Here is a 15,591-nt window from a genome sequence, read left to right on the forward strand (position 1 = left end):
TCTGTAGCACCATATTTCGAAATCTTGTACTCTCTTCTTGTCTAAACTATTTATCATCCATGTTTCACTTCCATACATGGCTACACTCCATACAAATACTTTCAGAAACGACTTTCTAACACTTAAATCTATACTTGATGTTAACAAATATCTCTTCTTCAGAAACTCTTTCCTTGCCATTGACAGTCTTCATTTTATATCCTCTCTACTTTGAGCATCATCAGTTATTTTGCTTCTCAAATAGCAAAACTCATCTACAACTTTAATTCTTTTATTTCCTAATCTAAATCCATCAGCACCACCTGATTTAGTCTGACTACATTCCATTATCCTTATTTTCTTTTTGTTGATGTGCATCTTATATCCTCCTTTCAAGACACTGTTCATTCCGTTAAACTGCTCTTCCAGGTCCTTTGCTGTCTCTGACAGAATTACAGTGTTGGGGGCAAACCTCGAAGTTATTTTTTCTTCTCCATGGATTTTAATACCTACTCCAAATTTTTCTTTTGTTTCCTTTACTACTTGCTCAGTATACACATTGAATAACATCCCTGTCTCACTTCCATCTCAACCACTGCTTGCCTTTCATGCCCCTTGACTCTTACAACTGCCATCTGGTTTCTGTACAAAAAAACTTGTGCTTCTTGTATTTTACCCCTGCCACCTTCAGAATTTGTAAGAGAGTGTTCCAGTCAACATTGCCAAAAGCTTTCTGTAAGTCTACAAATGCTAGAAACATAGGTTTGCTTGTCCTTAATTCATCTTCTAAGATAAGTCATAGGGTCAGTGTTGCCTCACGTCTTCCAACATTTGTACGGAATCCAAACTGATCTTCCCTGAGGTCGGCTTCTGCCAGCTTTTTCCATTCGGCTGTAAAGAATTCGTGTTAGTATTTTGCAGTCGTGACTTATTAAACTGATAGTTCAGTAATTTTCACACCTGTCAACACTTGCTTTCTTTGGAATCGGAATTATTGTATTCTTCCTTAAGTCTGAGGGTATTTCGCCTGTCTCATACATCTTGCTCACCAGGTAGTAGAGCTTTGTCAGAGCTGGCTGTCTCAAGGCTATCAGTAGTTCTAATGTTATGTTGTCTACTCCTGGGGCATTGTTTCAACTTAGGTCTCATAAAGCTTTGAAATTATATGTAAAGTTTGTTGCAAGTCACTATGTGCTCTCATTCTCAAGTACTGGATGAATATAATCTGGCTATTTGCATGACGTGAGCTATGCTTCTTTATCACCCTCACCCCTTTGAGAGGTAGGCGGGTCTTACTCCCACAGAAATTTTTTCCAGTGATTAAGTGATTTTTGTACCAAGTTTGGCTGAAATCAATCCAGTGGATTAGAAGGAGATGTGGAACGTACATAAATACATTCATTTTGTAATATGTATGGATCCCTGGTATATAGCCTGTATTTGCTAGTCAGGTATCTGTTGCCACTTGAAAATGATCTTGTTTAAAATTGTACTGGTTTTATTAATATAATTGCTTGTATCTGAAGCTGTTCTGTTCACCATTATTACTTTATAATTGCAATGTGACTCACAATTTCAATTTGGAGGAACTTACTGCGAAACATTAGACATTGGATGCCATTATGAAAATGGCTTCTCACTTTGTGGGAAGGACTAGGAGCAGTCAGCTGCCAGACTGTGGCTGTACATGAGATGAAGATCAATCTCCCAGTAATTATGGACCATAACTTTTTCACTGTTCATTCACTGGATATAATGATAACTAGTTCAGAAAAGATCTATTTTTGACTGATTACTCAGCATTGGAGGGCACCGTGGAGGGTAAAAATCGTAGAGGGAGACCAAGAGATGAATACACTAAGCAGATTCAGAAGGATGTAGGTTGCAGTAGGTACTGGGAGATGAAGAAGCTTGCACAGGATAGAGTAGCATGGAGAGCTGCATCAAACCAGTCTCAGGACTGAAGACCACAACAACAACAACAACTCAGTTAATAATTAAACTACTTGTAAGCGAAATTTAACTTTCATGTAAGAATCTTTAGAAAAGGAATCTTTTACTTGTTGTTCACATTCTGATAGGTACATTTTGTGAAATACACTAACCAAAGAACTGAATACCTTAAGACAAATTAGAGTCAATTTTCTCTACTCATAAAGAAAATAATCATGATAATATTAAGATATGAACACGAAAATTGAAGTCCCAATTTTTGATATTAATTATACAAGGAGACCAATGAAACTTACATAATTTGAACAAACTTTGCCATAGATGTGTCTGCATAGCTGGTAAGAGTGGTAAAAGGAAGTACATGTTTTCATGTTCATAACTCTGGTGATACCTTCTCTATCATGCATTAAACTCTCCAGTATGTTGGCACAAAAACTGCTCAGCACACTGATCAGGTGTTGCAGTACAAATGACACATGAAAGTGACAATGTTTCTTGAAATTGCATCCTAGGGAGGCTCATGTTACGTGGTTCATTTGCAGTAACACACACATACCAGGCAGCTACAATGCGACAACTGTTAGGTTGAAGATGTTCCCAGCAGAGGACATCAAAGTATCATAGTAATGAAATCTATAAATAATGTTATTTATTGGCATCATTATTTCCCTTGCTTTTCTTTGAGGTAGGGCTTCCCGTCAGGTAGACCGTTCGCCTGGTGCAAGTTTTTCAAGTTGCCGCCACTGCGGCGACTTGCGTATTAATGGGGATGAAAGGATGATGATAAGGACAACACAACACCCAGTCCCTGGGTGGAGAAAATCTCCAACCCAGCCGGGAATCGAACCTGGGCTGTTAGGTATGACATTCTGCCATGTTGACCACTCAGCTACCAGGGGCGGACATTTATTTGGTATAATTGGTGCACTGAACATACCAGCAGATGCTTTAGCACTGTGGTTTGAATATTTCTTAAGAGAATACAATGAAGAAATTTGATGCAACAGAGCACCACTAGAAATTGACATTTTGAGTGGTCTACTTATTTTGATTACTTGAGTTACATGTTCCTGTGTTAATGCCACAATTTCCTGAAGTAGATAATTTAGATTCAGCCTATGAAGAGTTAAATTTTAATTAACTTTATGAAAGAACTAATTGTGAACAGCATACTATAACTGACCATGTTATTTGTGAAGTTCAGTACCGTGTCACTGGCTCAAAAGTGTTTTGCTTAACTTCTCATGCAGGTTGTGGTAGAACATTCACATAAACTGCAATTACTTGTAAATTAAATTCACTGAATCTTTGTTACATTGCAACAGTCTTTAGTGGCATAGCTTCAGCTCTTCTAATTGGAGACAGAACCTTCTTGCACAATGCATTTACATTGACCATACCAACTTTGCAAGATTCAGTGCTCAAAATAACATCAGGCAGTAACTGTGGTCAGTACATTATTTCATGTTCATTGATTCTTACTAACAAAATTTCCATGTGTCCACTTCAAGTGCTGAAACTTGTAGACAGATTATTTAGGGATTGGTTTACAGACAAATGTAATGAACATAAACTTTTTGGAGGTAAAACTGTTGTTTTGTGCAGTGAGTGTTGACAGATTTTACCAGTTGTTCCACATGGATCACATGCTTCTTTACGTGAGAACCACATTAAAAGTTGGCATGAGTTTCATAAATTTCATCATTTTACTTTAAATCAAAATATGGGGGCTTTGCCACATGAAGTAGAATTTTGAATCAAATTGATAATTGCCAAGCAAGGAAATTTCCACTGTTTGGTGACGATATTATTGAAATTTCATGGCATTAGTCAGTAATCAAAAGAATATTGTTAACAAAATATCTGGTAATCTTGCAGAAAACATTTATTACATTAAATCGGTTGTTCTAGCATCATAAATGAAGAATGCACCATAATAAATAACTATATACTCAGTGGTATGCCATGTGAAACAAAAATTTATCACAGCTATGATAAAAAATTTATGATAATGAATACAAAATTGATAAATACTATCCACAAGAGTTTTTGAATTCTGTGTCTGTAAGTAGTTTACTACCACACAAATTACAATTAAAAATCAGCAGCGGTTTTCTTTTTATTAGAACTATACACATAAAAGGAGGATTAGTTAATGGAACAAGAATGCATGTCAAAATTCTATACAATAATGCTGTTGATTACCAAGTTTTAATTGGCATCACACAATGTAAGAGAATTTTGATTCAATGTATACTTACTATTCGGCTACTATTTTACCTTTTCAGTTTCAAAGAATGCCATTTCCAATTATTCCTGTATTTTTTATTATCATTAGTAAGTCACAAGGACAAACATTCGAAAAATTGGGATTTTATTAAAACAACCAGTTTTTATGCGTGGTCTGTTATGCACTGCAACAAGTAATGTTAGATCTTTTGACATTTTGAAATTTTGTGTTTGTGAACATAACAAGAAAGGACATTTAGCAAATGATGAAAGAATATTTACTAAGAGTATTTGAATATACTGAGATTACGTATCATTAATTTGTACAATAAAGCAATTATTTCCATCATTTGTGTCTTTCATGCAATCTCTTTGTCCTTTCTTACTCTTTTCCTCATAACATTCTCGTAAGACCTAAAAATCTACATAGTGTTCAGGTAAGAACTAAGAATCTGCATACGAATAAATTCCAATTACTTCTATTTAAAAAATTTGAGTTTATTTTCGTTATAAACACAGCTGGTCAAATTTCGACCATGGACAATACTGGTCTGAATAATGTGTCTCAGGCAGCACTACTGTCACGAGAGTTTTAATTTACTGCGTTCACATAGAACAGCCAAAGTTGGTACTGGAATATAAATAAATTTTCTGTAAGTAATATGTGTGTTATATGTCTCATCTTCTCAGCTTTACAATCTCCTTGCAACTTCATATAACCAAACTAGCTTTTATATTAGTTGACTTGTCCAATATTATGAACGAATTGTTAGAGGATCAAACTTGGCAATACGATATCCATAACACTTTCCATAGATTGTTTCCAACATTTTCTTGTGGTTCGATGTGTCTCTTCTATGCAGTATGCACCTTTACTAACACAGTAAAAAATATGAATAATGCCTTCTTAGATGTAAGTAAGAACTTTTGGTTCTAACCTTGGAAGGTTAAATAAATTGATAAATAAAGTACAATGGATAATTGATTTTTAAAGGTAACATCAGTAGCTGATGTACCTCCACCCATTGTGGAGATGGGACCAGCCAATCAGACACTGCCCCTGTCATCTGTAGCAGCACTACCGTGTCAGGCGACAGGCACACCTCCACCCAGGGTGCGCTGGTACAAGAATGGCTCACCTCTAGTGAGCCAAGGTCCTCGCATCAATGTTCTAGACAATGGGACTCTTCATATTGACAGTGAGTATCAGCAAATCTAAGGTGATGAATATCTGCAATTTATTCTGTTTGACAACTTTTTTTTTTCACCTTCTTAGTTTACTACATGAACCATCATTTCACCACTATCACAGACTGTCATCACTTATCATCACTGATCGCATTCATCAACCAGTGAACATCTGACCTAGAAATATTATCAACTGTGTAAAGTTTGAACTCTCTGTTGTTTCTCTGCATGCCATTTCCATGTCAGTTTTCCTTCTTACCATGGGTCTTATGCCTTAAGAGTGTAAGTGACTCCCATTTGTTTCTATTCCAGTTAGTCGTCATTCTACTTAGCTTCCTGTCAGTATTATTCTTTGGGTCTATAAGAACAAAACTGTTAATGTTCTTATCTGTTGTTTCTCATCTTAGCATTATTATGCTTAGACCATTGATCCATCTGCATACAACCTACATCTTGACTTCTGGTTTCCAGGATGAAATATTGTACTGTGTTCTTCTGTACTTCAAATTCAGCCACAGTTATTCAAACCAAATTTCCTGCACATACTTGTAAGTGATTATTTTCTTGTACTTTAAATTGTTGCTGTATTACTGCATCATCAGATTCTCTCATTGCTAACCTTAAATTTGATATATTGTTATTTATTACATGATTTTATGGCCTCATGTGTTACAATTTTTGATCATGCATTTTTCACTTTGATACTACGTAAAAGTCTATGAAGGATGCATGCGGAAAGAAGATGAGATAGGGGGGCAAAGGGAAAGATGCCACCTGGAAGCTACGATAGTATCACTGAAGAAGAAATAGCTTTTTTCTAAGTAACAAGTTTTCTATTCGTTGCAATGATTAGCTATGCTAAAATAACCATTTACAAAGTATAATTAATTTATTTTGTTAAGTACATCATCATACATTATTAATGGTTGTAGCTGGTGTACCATAAGACTAATTATTTTTTTTTCTTTTATATGGTAGTTTTCTTAACTCATCCCACAATTCTGAGGATTATACACTCCTGGAAATTGAAATAAGAACACCGTGAATTCATTGTCCCAGGAAGGGGAAACTTTATTGACACATTCCTGGGGTCAGATACATCACATGATCACACTGACAGAACCACAGGCACATAGACACAGGCAACACAGCATGCACAATGTCGGCACTAGTACAGTGTATATCCACCTTTCGCAGCAATGCAGGCTGCTATTCTCCCATGGAGACGATCGTAGAGATGCTGGATGTAGTCCTGTGGAACGGCTTGCCATGCCATTTCCACCTGGCGCCTCAGTAGGACCAGCGTTCGTGCTGGACGTGCAGACCGCGTGAGACGACGCTTCATCCAGTCCCAAACATGCTCAATGGGGGACAGATCCGGAGATCTTGCTGGCCAGGGTAGTTGACTTACACCTTCTAGAGCACGTTGGGTGGCATGGGATACATGCAGACATGCATTGTCCTGTTGGAACAGCAAGTTCCCTTGCCGGTCTAGGAATGGTAGAACGATGGGTTCGATGACGGTTTGGATGTACCGTGCACTATTCAGTGTCCCCTCGACGATCACCAGTGGTGTACGGCCAGTGTAGGAGATCGCTCCCCACACCATGATGCCGGGTGTTGGCCCTGTGTGCCTCGGTCGTATGCAGTCCTGATTGTGGCGCTCACCTGCACGGCGCCAAACACGCATACGACCATCATTGGCACCAAGTCAGAAGCGACTCTCATCGCTGAAGACGACACGTCTCCATTCGTCCCTCCATTCACGCCTGTCGCGACACCACTGGAGGCGGGCTGCACGATGTTGGGGCGTGAGCGGAAGACGGCCTAACGGTGTGCGGGACCGTAGCCCAGCTTCATGGAGACGGTTGCGAATGGTCCTCGCCGATACCCCAGGAGCAACAGTGTCCCTAATTTGCTGGGAAGTGGTGGTGCGGACCCCTACGGCACTGTGTAGGATCCTACGGTCTTGGCGTGCATCCGTGCGTCGCTGCGGTCCGGTCCCAGGTCGACGGGCACGTGCACCTTCCGCCGACCACTGGCGACAACATCGATGTACTGTGGAGACCTCACGCCACACGTGTTGAGCAATTCGGCGGTACGTCCACCCGGCCTCCCGCATGCCCACTATACGCCCTCGCTCAAAGTCTGTCAACTGCACATACGGTTCACGTCCACGCTGTCGCGGCATGCTACCAGTGTTAAAGACTGCGATGGAGCTCTGTATGCCACGGCAAACTGGCTGACACTGACGGCGGCGGTGCACAAATGCTGCGCAGCTAGCGCCATTCGACGGCCAACACCGCGGTTCCTGGTGTGTCCGCTGTGCCGTGCGTGTGATCATTGCTTGTACAGCCCTCTCGCAGTGTCCGGAGCAAGTATGGTGGGTCTGACACACCGGTGTCAATGTGTTCTTTTTTCCATTTCCAGGAGTGTACTTCACAGAGGCATACACAGAATATGATTAGTGAGTAGAAGACTGATTGAATAAGAGGAGACAGGCAAGGAGCACAGATAAAAGACATCACTGTCTCAACATTTTTATTTTCACAGTTCAGCTGTTCTATCCCTGTCTGACGTTTCTCTGGACTTTACTTTTTACCTATAATTTACTTTAACTGTCCCAGTCTGTAAGTGTGAACACTTCTTTCCAGATTCCTTTTACAGTCTGTAGACCAAGTGTTATTTCCCAAGAATTCTGCTGACAATAAAAAGAGAAGGAAAGAAAGGAGAGAAATGTTCTTGAACTTCCAGGTTGAGACATGCAGTATATAGTGTATGTTCACTCATATGTCGCATTCCTACAGCTATTTGTAAATAAAACTAACAGAGAAAATGAAACATTTATACATGAATAACAATAGAAAACATACATATTTCAGCAACTGGAGTTAATAGTTTGTATTTAAACAGCTCATTTTTGTTGATAGAGGAAGGGAGAGAGTAAATGTGTAATACAGGACGTTGTAAAACAGAGACAACTTTACTTTGTTACCAGACCTCCAGTTGTCGGACTCAGGGCTATACACCTGTACGGCCTCCTCGGAAAGTGGTGAGACATCCTGGTCTGCATCTCTCACTGTGGAGAAGAGTCCAGGTCCCAGTCTGCACCGCACACCAGATCCTGGCACGTTTCCTGGGCCCCCCTCTCAGCCACGCATCCTCAACACCACACAGTCCAGTGTGGCATTGTCATGGCAGCAGGGTCGACCAGGAGCATCACCGCTCATTGGCTACACCATTGAGTATTTCAGTTCAGACTTGCAGACTGGCTGGGTTGTGGCTGCCAATAGAGTGACATCAGAGGCTATCACAGTATGTCACATCCTTGCTAAAAAGTATCATTGATTTTATATGTAATCTGACTGTGTCCTGATAACAGAATGCTGAATTAGTTTTTAAATAAATGCAAGAATATTAGTATGACTTTACTAAAAGATGTTATATGTAGCATGAAGTCTGATTTGAAAATATTTTTTGTTTGACACTAGTAGGGATACTCAAGCCATCCAGCATTAATCATTTACACTTCACAACATACAAATTCCTACATAATACCCGAAGTTACTGTAATCACAAAATTATAATGGTATGCTCTAAAAATTTTTTCTGGATGATATGAAAATAATCACTCTATGCTTTCATAAGAATGCCTCAACAAAAGAAATATACTGATAAGTCTAAATCAACACATATTTAACTCATTTACACAACCGCATTGTTGCTTGTGAAATACAGATGCAGCACAGATGTTTCAAGAAATTTCTGAGCATATTTTGCATTGATTCAGTGAATCCACAGATAACAAAAATCAAGATGCCTAGATGGGGTTTGCAGCTCTTCCTTCCAAAGGGACAGTTCTCATTTTATACTTCAGGATTGCGAACAAACTTCAAAAATATGATCTTTCATTTCTGGAAGTTATTTTAACATCAAAATGATTAATACTTTTGTGACAAAAAATTCCATACAGGCAGGGAAGGTCTCATTCCTGCTTTGTGATGAGAAAAGTGAGTGACTGGGATCAATTTTTCAAATTTCACATTTTCAGCTGTTTATATGTATGGGTCATTTGTGACAATGGTAATATACTATCTAGGCATATTAAAAAAATTAACTTGTACAGCCAATAGACTACCTGCAGCAATGTTTGTATCGCATGCTGCACAAATACAACCGAATTCAACTGGCCTACACTAGTATCTAAGCCAAAATACTGGACTGAAATCTAAAATTTTCCCTTTGTGCTATACAGATGTAGATGTTTTCTTTTAAACATTTAGAATGTTTATTATCTATGATGCTAGAGCTCTTTATTTCTTTTTAATTGTCAATTTATTTTCTTATATTGGCATTTCTCTTAAACAGGTAACAGACCTGAAGCCAGACACTTCATACATTTTTCTTGTGAGGGCAGAGAATAGCCATGGACTGTCAGTACCAAGCCCTGTCTCAAGTGTAGCTAAAACACTGAGTTCTGCTGATCAGAGAACCGTTCCTCGTTATGAACTTGATGAAGCCAGGAGTCGTCTAAGTACTAAGGTGGTTGTGCTGCGAGATGTGATGCCTCTCAGCTCTACATCAGTGCGACTTGTTTGGGATGTAAGTTACAGTTAATCAGAATAAACCAAAACTGCTAGTCAATTCTGTTGCCACACTTTATTTTGAAATAATTTGGAATATTTCTTGTCAATAATTTAGAGGTGATTCATTATGGTGGCTGGAGATATGATATTAAACGGGAGACAATTATCAGAATGAATAAATCACTCAAATTCCATTGAAGAGTACAATGTGCAAATAAAGGAAGCACAGTGAGGGCTGTTTAACTTCTGTCCACTTGAAATAATGATAATGTAAATTAACTGTGTCACTTTGTCACTTACTTATTTTCCATTCTCTCTCTCTCTCTCTCGCACACACAAAAAAAACACACACACACTCACGCATACCAAGTCTAGTTATTGCACACCTTCGGGGGAGGGGGGATGGTTTTCTTTTAGCAAATAGTCCCATTAAAAGATTAATGGTTTTTCAGTTTTCTGATAAAGCACCACCAGGAGATCTGAAGAGATAAAGAGGAGGAAGTAGATAATTATGGTGAATATCATTAAGAAAGAAATGTCCACCAAGAACCTAGGGTTTTGATAGATCTCATTCAACATTGAGTTTTCATTATTCCAAAATTACAAATGCACCTTTAGTATTTTATTTGCTAATTTTACTACAAGATACATTTACACTATGAAATAGAGAGTAATAATGTTCTTATTGTCTAGATTTTGTCTGGTGAGGAGTACGTCGAAGGACTGTATGTCCGATTCTGTGATCTCTCTGGTGGCTCTCAGAAATACAATATGGTAACAGTTCTGAATGCTGGCGCCACTACCAATACAGTGACGAACCTCAGGAAGTTCACAAAGTATGAGTTCTTTCTTGTACCATTCTACAAATCTGTGGAAGGACAGCCATCAAACTCAAAGCATGTGCAAACTTTGGAAGATGGTATGTAAATTTCCTATTACTGCAAGTATCTCTAAAATTAAAGTAGTTTGATATAATAACCACTAGTAATTGGATTTCAATGAACCAATTTAATGGTTTCTTTAAATTTCTAATTATTGAACTTCTCCAACTTATAAGCTGAAAACTAGTAGGCTCACTACCAACTACATATTAATTTTAGGAAGAACTCGTAATTCTCTACCTAATGTCCACTGCCACAAAATAATTGCGTGGCTTTTCTGTCTTTATTTGAGTGCAATGTTAATGATTCTGTCCCTCATAGACTTTTATTTATGATATGTCTCTGCAATAAAACATTCATGAAAAGAAAACATCCATGAAAAGCCTTGTAACATTGTATTACCATCTGAATATAGTTCTGTTTGACTGTAGACTAGCAACCAAAATTTTTAAAAAATAAAGTAAAACTGTTTATAATTGTAGGCCTACATAAAATGCCTTAATGCAGTATTGATGTTCTTAAGATTATATTGAGTAATTCACAATGAGAATCTCAATTAAGATTCTATTCTACTTTTCACAGTTCATTATATAAATATATCTCCTTGTGTCTGTATGTGTGGATGGATATGTGCGTGTGTGCAAGTGTATACCTGTCCTTTTTTCCCCCTAAGGTAAGTCTTTCCGCTCCTGGGATTGGAATGACTCCTTACCCTCTCCCTTAAAACCCACTTCCTTTCGTCTTCCCCTCTCCTTCCCTCTTTCCTGATGAGGCAACAGTTTGTTGCGAAAGCTTGAATTTTGTGTGTATGTTTGTGTGTCTATCGACCTGCTAGCGCTTTCGTTCGGTAAGTCACCTCATCTTTGTTTTTTTTATATATATATATATATATATATATATATATATATATATATATATATATATATAATGTAGTTTCAGTTGTCATTAACAAATAAATATATATTGATATAATATAGTCTCAATTATCATTAACAAACTTCCAGTACCTTCTGCCCCACCGGACAATGTCCAAGTTGGTATGCTGAACACAACTGCAGCATTTGTTCGCTGGTCTCCACCTCCACCACAACATCATAATGGAATTCTCCTCGGATACAAGGTACTACAAATATTTTCCTATAAATGCCACATATAGATATCAAACATAAATGTTGTCACTAATACTATTGGCAATGTTAATTCCTTCTTCTTCTTCTTTTTCTACTACTACTACTACTACTACTACTACCACCACCACATATTACTATCACTGACTATCCCAACCACACCAGCTGCTATTATCAATTAACAACCCTTGCTACAGAATCAGTTGATCCTTTTGTCCTGAATGTCATTCACTTTTCCAGTTACAGTATTTCAGAATAAACTGTGACTTCATTTTTCTCAAAAATTAGCGATATAGATTTGTCAGTTTCATTTGACATCGAGAAACTGAGGTTTTAGTGTTGCCATTATTCTTTCAACAAAATGATAATAATGATATTTCGTTTTGTAATATAAATAGTGGCACTGAAATTCTGCATATTATGAACTCCAAATGTCCTTTGAGCTTAATCTTGTTGCAGAATGTTGAGCATTTTTTAATACAAATGTGAAAGCTTTCTGAAATAACATTTTATTAATCAATGAGTATGTGCACAGTGACAACTACAACATACTCCCAGAATACTTAATCACCACTGAGGAATTACAACACAAAGGAGTAAACAAAAAAAAAAAAAAGAAACTGTTGGTATCAGTTTACGTATCTCAACATGTCCCCATAAACTGACATCGACAAAAGTATGAAGTCTAAATCTACAGTCACTCCTTCACTTATTTCACAAGGCCACAGTTTCGTACACATGTTTCATGTCTGCCATTGCTAAGTCGTTTTATGAAAGCATTGGCTAAGATTTCTTAAGAAAGCAGATGTTCAGCATTAATAACACCTGAGTCAACATGCCTTATTATAAAATGATACTTAATATGCTTGTATCTAGAGTTTGTCACTAGATTCTTGGCTAACTGGAAGGCTTCTTTACTATCACAGTATACTGTAAGTGACTTTATGACACTGCCTGGATCTACTTTAGACATAAGTTGTCTTAACCACAGTAAATCCTGAATAGTCGATGCCAAGACCATATATTGAGCTCCACTATTAGGGAGTCCAGTAGTTTTTTGTTTTAAGGCAATGATTACACCTGCTAAGGAAATTTACAGCAAAACACATATCAGATCTGGAGATTTGGGATAGATATTGAAGACTTCCTGTTGTCCCTTGGTAAGGTGCCTCTTAGCCCACCCGGTTGGCTGTGCGGTCTAACGCACAGCTTTCCGGGCGGGAAGGAGCGCCTGGTCCCCGGCACGAATCCACCCAGCAGATTTGTGCCGAGGTCCGGTGAACCGGCCAGTACGTGGATGGTTTTAGACGGTTTTCCATCTGCCTCGGCGAATCCGCCTCAGTTACACTATGTTGGCGATTGCTGCGCAAACAAGTTCTCCACGTATGCATACACCACCATTATTCTACCACGCAAACATAGGGGTTATATTCGCCTGGTGTGAGATGTTCCCTGCGGGGGTCCACCGGCGGCCGAACCGCTCAATAACCCTGGGTTTGGTGTGGGGCGGTGGAAGGGTGAAGTGGACTGCGGTAGTCGTTGTGGGGTTGTGGACCACTGCGGCTGTGGCTGGGACGGAGCCTCTCCATCGTTTCTAGGTCCCTGGTTAACATACAATACAATAGAAGGTGCCTCTTGGACACGCAAGTTGCCGAAGTGTTGTCAATTCAAAAGACTTGCACCAGGTGAACAGTCTACCTGATGGGAGGCCCTAGCCACACGGTCACTACTGACTTGCATTTATCTAATTTGGTTGTGGTTAATGATCTAAGCAAACCCACTGTGAGTGAGTCCAGAGTCTTCAAATGATTTTTTAAAGTCCACCCAGGCTTCTGCTGCCATTTTTTTGTCCTTTATATTGGAATAATTCAACTGTTCCATGGAAAGTATAATCCAGGAATGGCTCTTTTTTTCTCTCTTTCAAAAATCATCCCATCTCATCAGATCCGAAGGAGGGTTTTCAACAACATCCCAGAGTTCATCATGAACCAAATACCCTCGCATGTCAATTTTCCACGTCAAATAATTTTCAGGTCCGATCAACTTTTCAACCACTGGAAGTCCAGTTGGGACTGTACCATTCATTTCTAGCTCTCACTGAGGGGGAAAAAAAATGCACTCTGCACACACGAATGATTGTTCAACAAAAAATGAATGATCAGCACTCGCATAACTTATAACTTCTGAAACAAACTGTGGATTTCCACAATTTTTAATGTTTATAAAACCTTACTTTCACAGGTTTGCCTGGGCCCGTATGATTTTGCTGAGAATTTTTCAATAAAAAATGAAAGCTTTCTGAAGTAACATTTTATTAATCAGTCAGAACATGCATAACAACTACTACGTACCCAACAACACTTAATCACACTGAGTAATTACAGCACAAAAGAATAAACAAAGAAAAGCCCAATGTCAATTTACATATCACAACATAGAAATGTAGTTACTTTCATGTAAGTGACAATATCAAAATTAATTAAGGCCAGACTAGCAGATAATGATTCTCTCTTTCTCATGGTCTTAGTGAGCAAAAGAAATAAAGCAACCTATTTAAGTTTGTAAAATTGACAATCATAGTATATAATAGAAAATTCAAGTAGAAATAACTTACAAATTATCAGAATATTGGTACTAATGAATGTAACTTTATGTATTGTTTATATTAAGCAGATCTTGACTTTGCCAGGAGCTAAAAGCAGCAGCTTAATAGTGGAAGAGGAGGAACAGTAGTAGGTTTTTCAAAATACTGGTAGCTATCAACTCACCTGTAGGTGGGGGATTGGAGGGGGGGGGGAGGGAGGGAGGGGATGATTTTCATATCTTTCTGTGTGTGTATGTGCCATCCATATGTGGTTTTATCTGTGGTTGCAGATGCTCAGTTTTTTTGTCACTAACTTAATTATAATCTTTTTTGCACTAGATTCAGATAAAAGGGAAAGGGAGCAAAGTTCTTGCCCAAATGACACTAAACGCAACAACTACCTCAGTTTTGCTGAACAACTTGACAACTGGCAGCTCATATACAGCACGTGTTGTAGCCTACACTAGGGTAGGACTGGGGCCATTCTCAGCACCTGCCCCTCTGGTAATGGATCCTGCTTTGTTGCACCAGTATCCACCAAGGTAAGTAAAACTCAGACAGAAAAATTTCATGCTAGGAAATGTTCAACCTCATTTTCCTGAACTGTTATGAAATTGAATTATCTTTTGGCAGGGCACATCCCAGTGAAAGTGGCGCAGCTGGAGGTGTTGTGAGAGAAACCTGGTTCCTTGTCCTGATGGGTGTCCTCATTATTGCAATGGCTGTTGGTCTTGTGGGTTTTATCTACCTTCGCAGGAGGCAGGCTCTTAGCAAAGAACTTGGTCATTTAAGTGGTTTGTATAATTGATCTTTCTTTTGACTTAAGTAACTCACTAAATGTACAGACTGATTATATCACATTTTAGATGAATTTTTCTGATTTTTCCAGTTCACTGTAGGTGGAAGTTATGATAACTCCTTGTAACTTTTTCTAGATTGTTTACTTTTGTTCATGTCTTGAGATCTCTGTCAATAATCAGCATTTCAAAAATCAATCAACCACACATCCCCCCCTCCCCTCTCTGCTCTCTCCCTCCCCCCCCCCCTCTCTCTCTCTCTGTCTC

General features: G+C 38.6%; 1 protein-coding gene across 1 annotated transcript in view; it reads left to right on the top strand.

Moving 5' to 3' along the window:
* The window catches only part of LOC124545845 (protein sax-3-like), a 95,278-nt gene that overhangs the window by 32,137 nt on the left and 47,550 nt on the right, over positions 1–15,591 (top strand). The window contains exons 6-12 of the mRNA XM_047124803.1: positions 5,156–5,360; positions 8,348–8,664; positions 9,718–9,951; positions 10,629–10,854; positions 11,821–11,936; positions 14,867–15,069; positions 15,161–15,321. Coding sequence (XP_046980759.1) covers positions 5,156–5,360; positions 8,348–8,664; positions 9,718–9,951; positions 10,629–10,854; positions 11,821–11,936; positions 14,867–15,069; positions 15,161–15,321 — 1,462 coding nt within the window. The remainder of the gene's footprint in view (positions 1–5,155; positions 5,361–8,347; positions 8,665–9,717; positions 9,952–10,628; positions 10,855–11,820; positions 11,937–14,866; positions 15,070–15,160; positions 15,322–15,591) is intronic.

Source organism: Schistocerca americana, chromosome 8, assembly GCF_021461395.2.
Source record: "Schistocerca americana isolate TAMUIC-IGC-003095 chromosome 8, iqSchAmer2.1, whole genome shotgun sequence".
Lineage (NCBI taxonomy): Eukaryota > Metazoa > Arthropoda > Insecta > Orthoptera > Acrididae > Schistocerca > Schistocerca americana.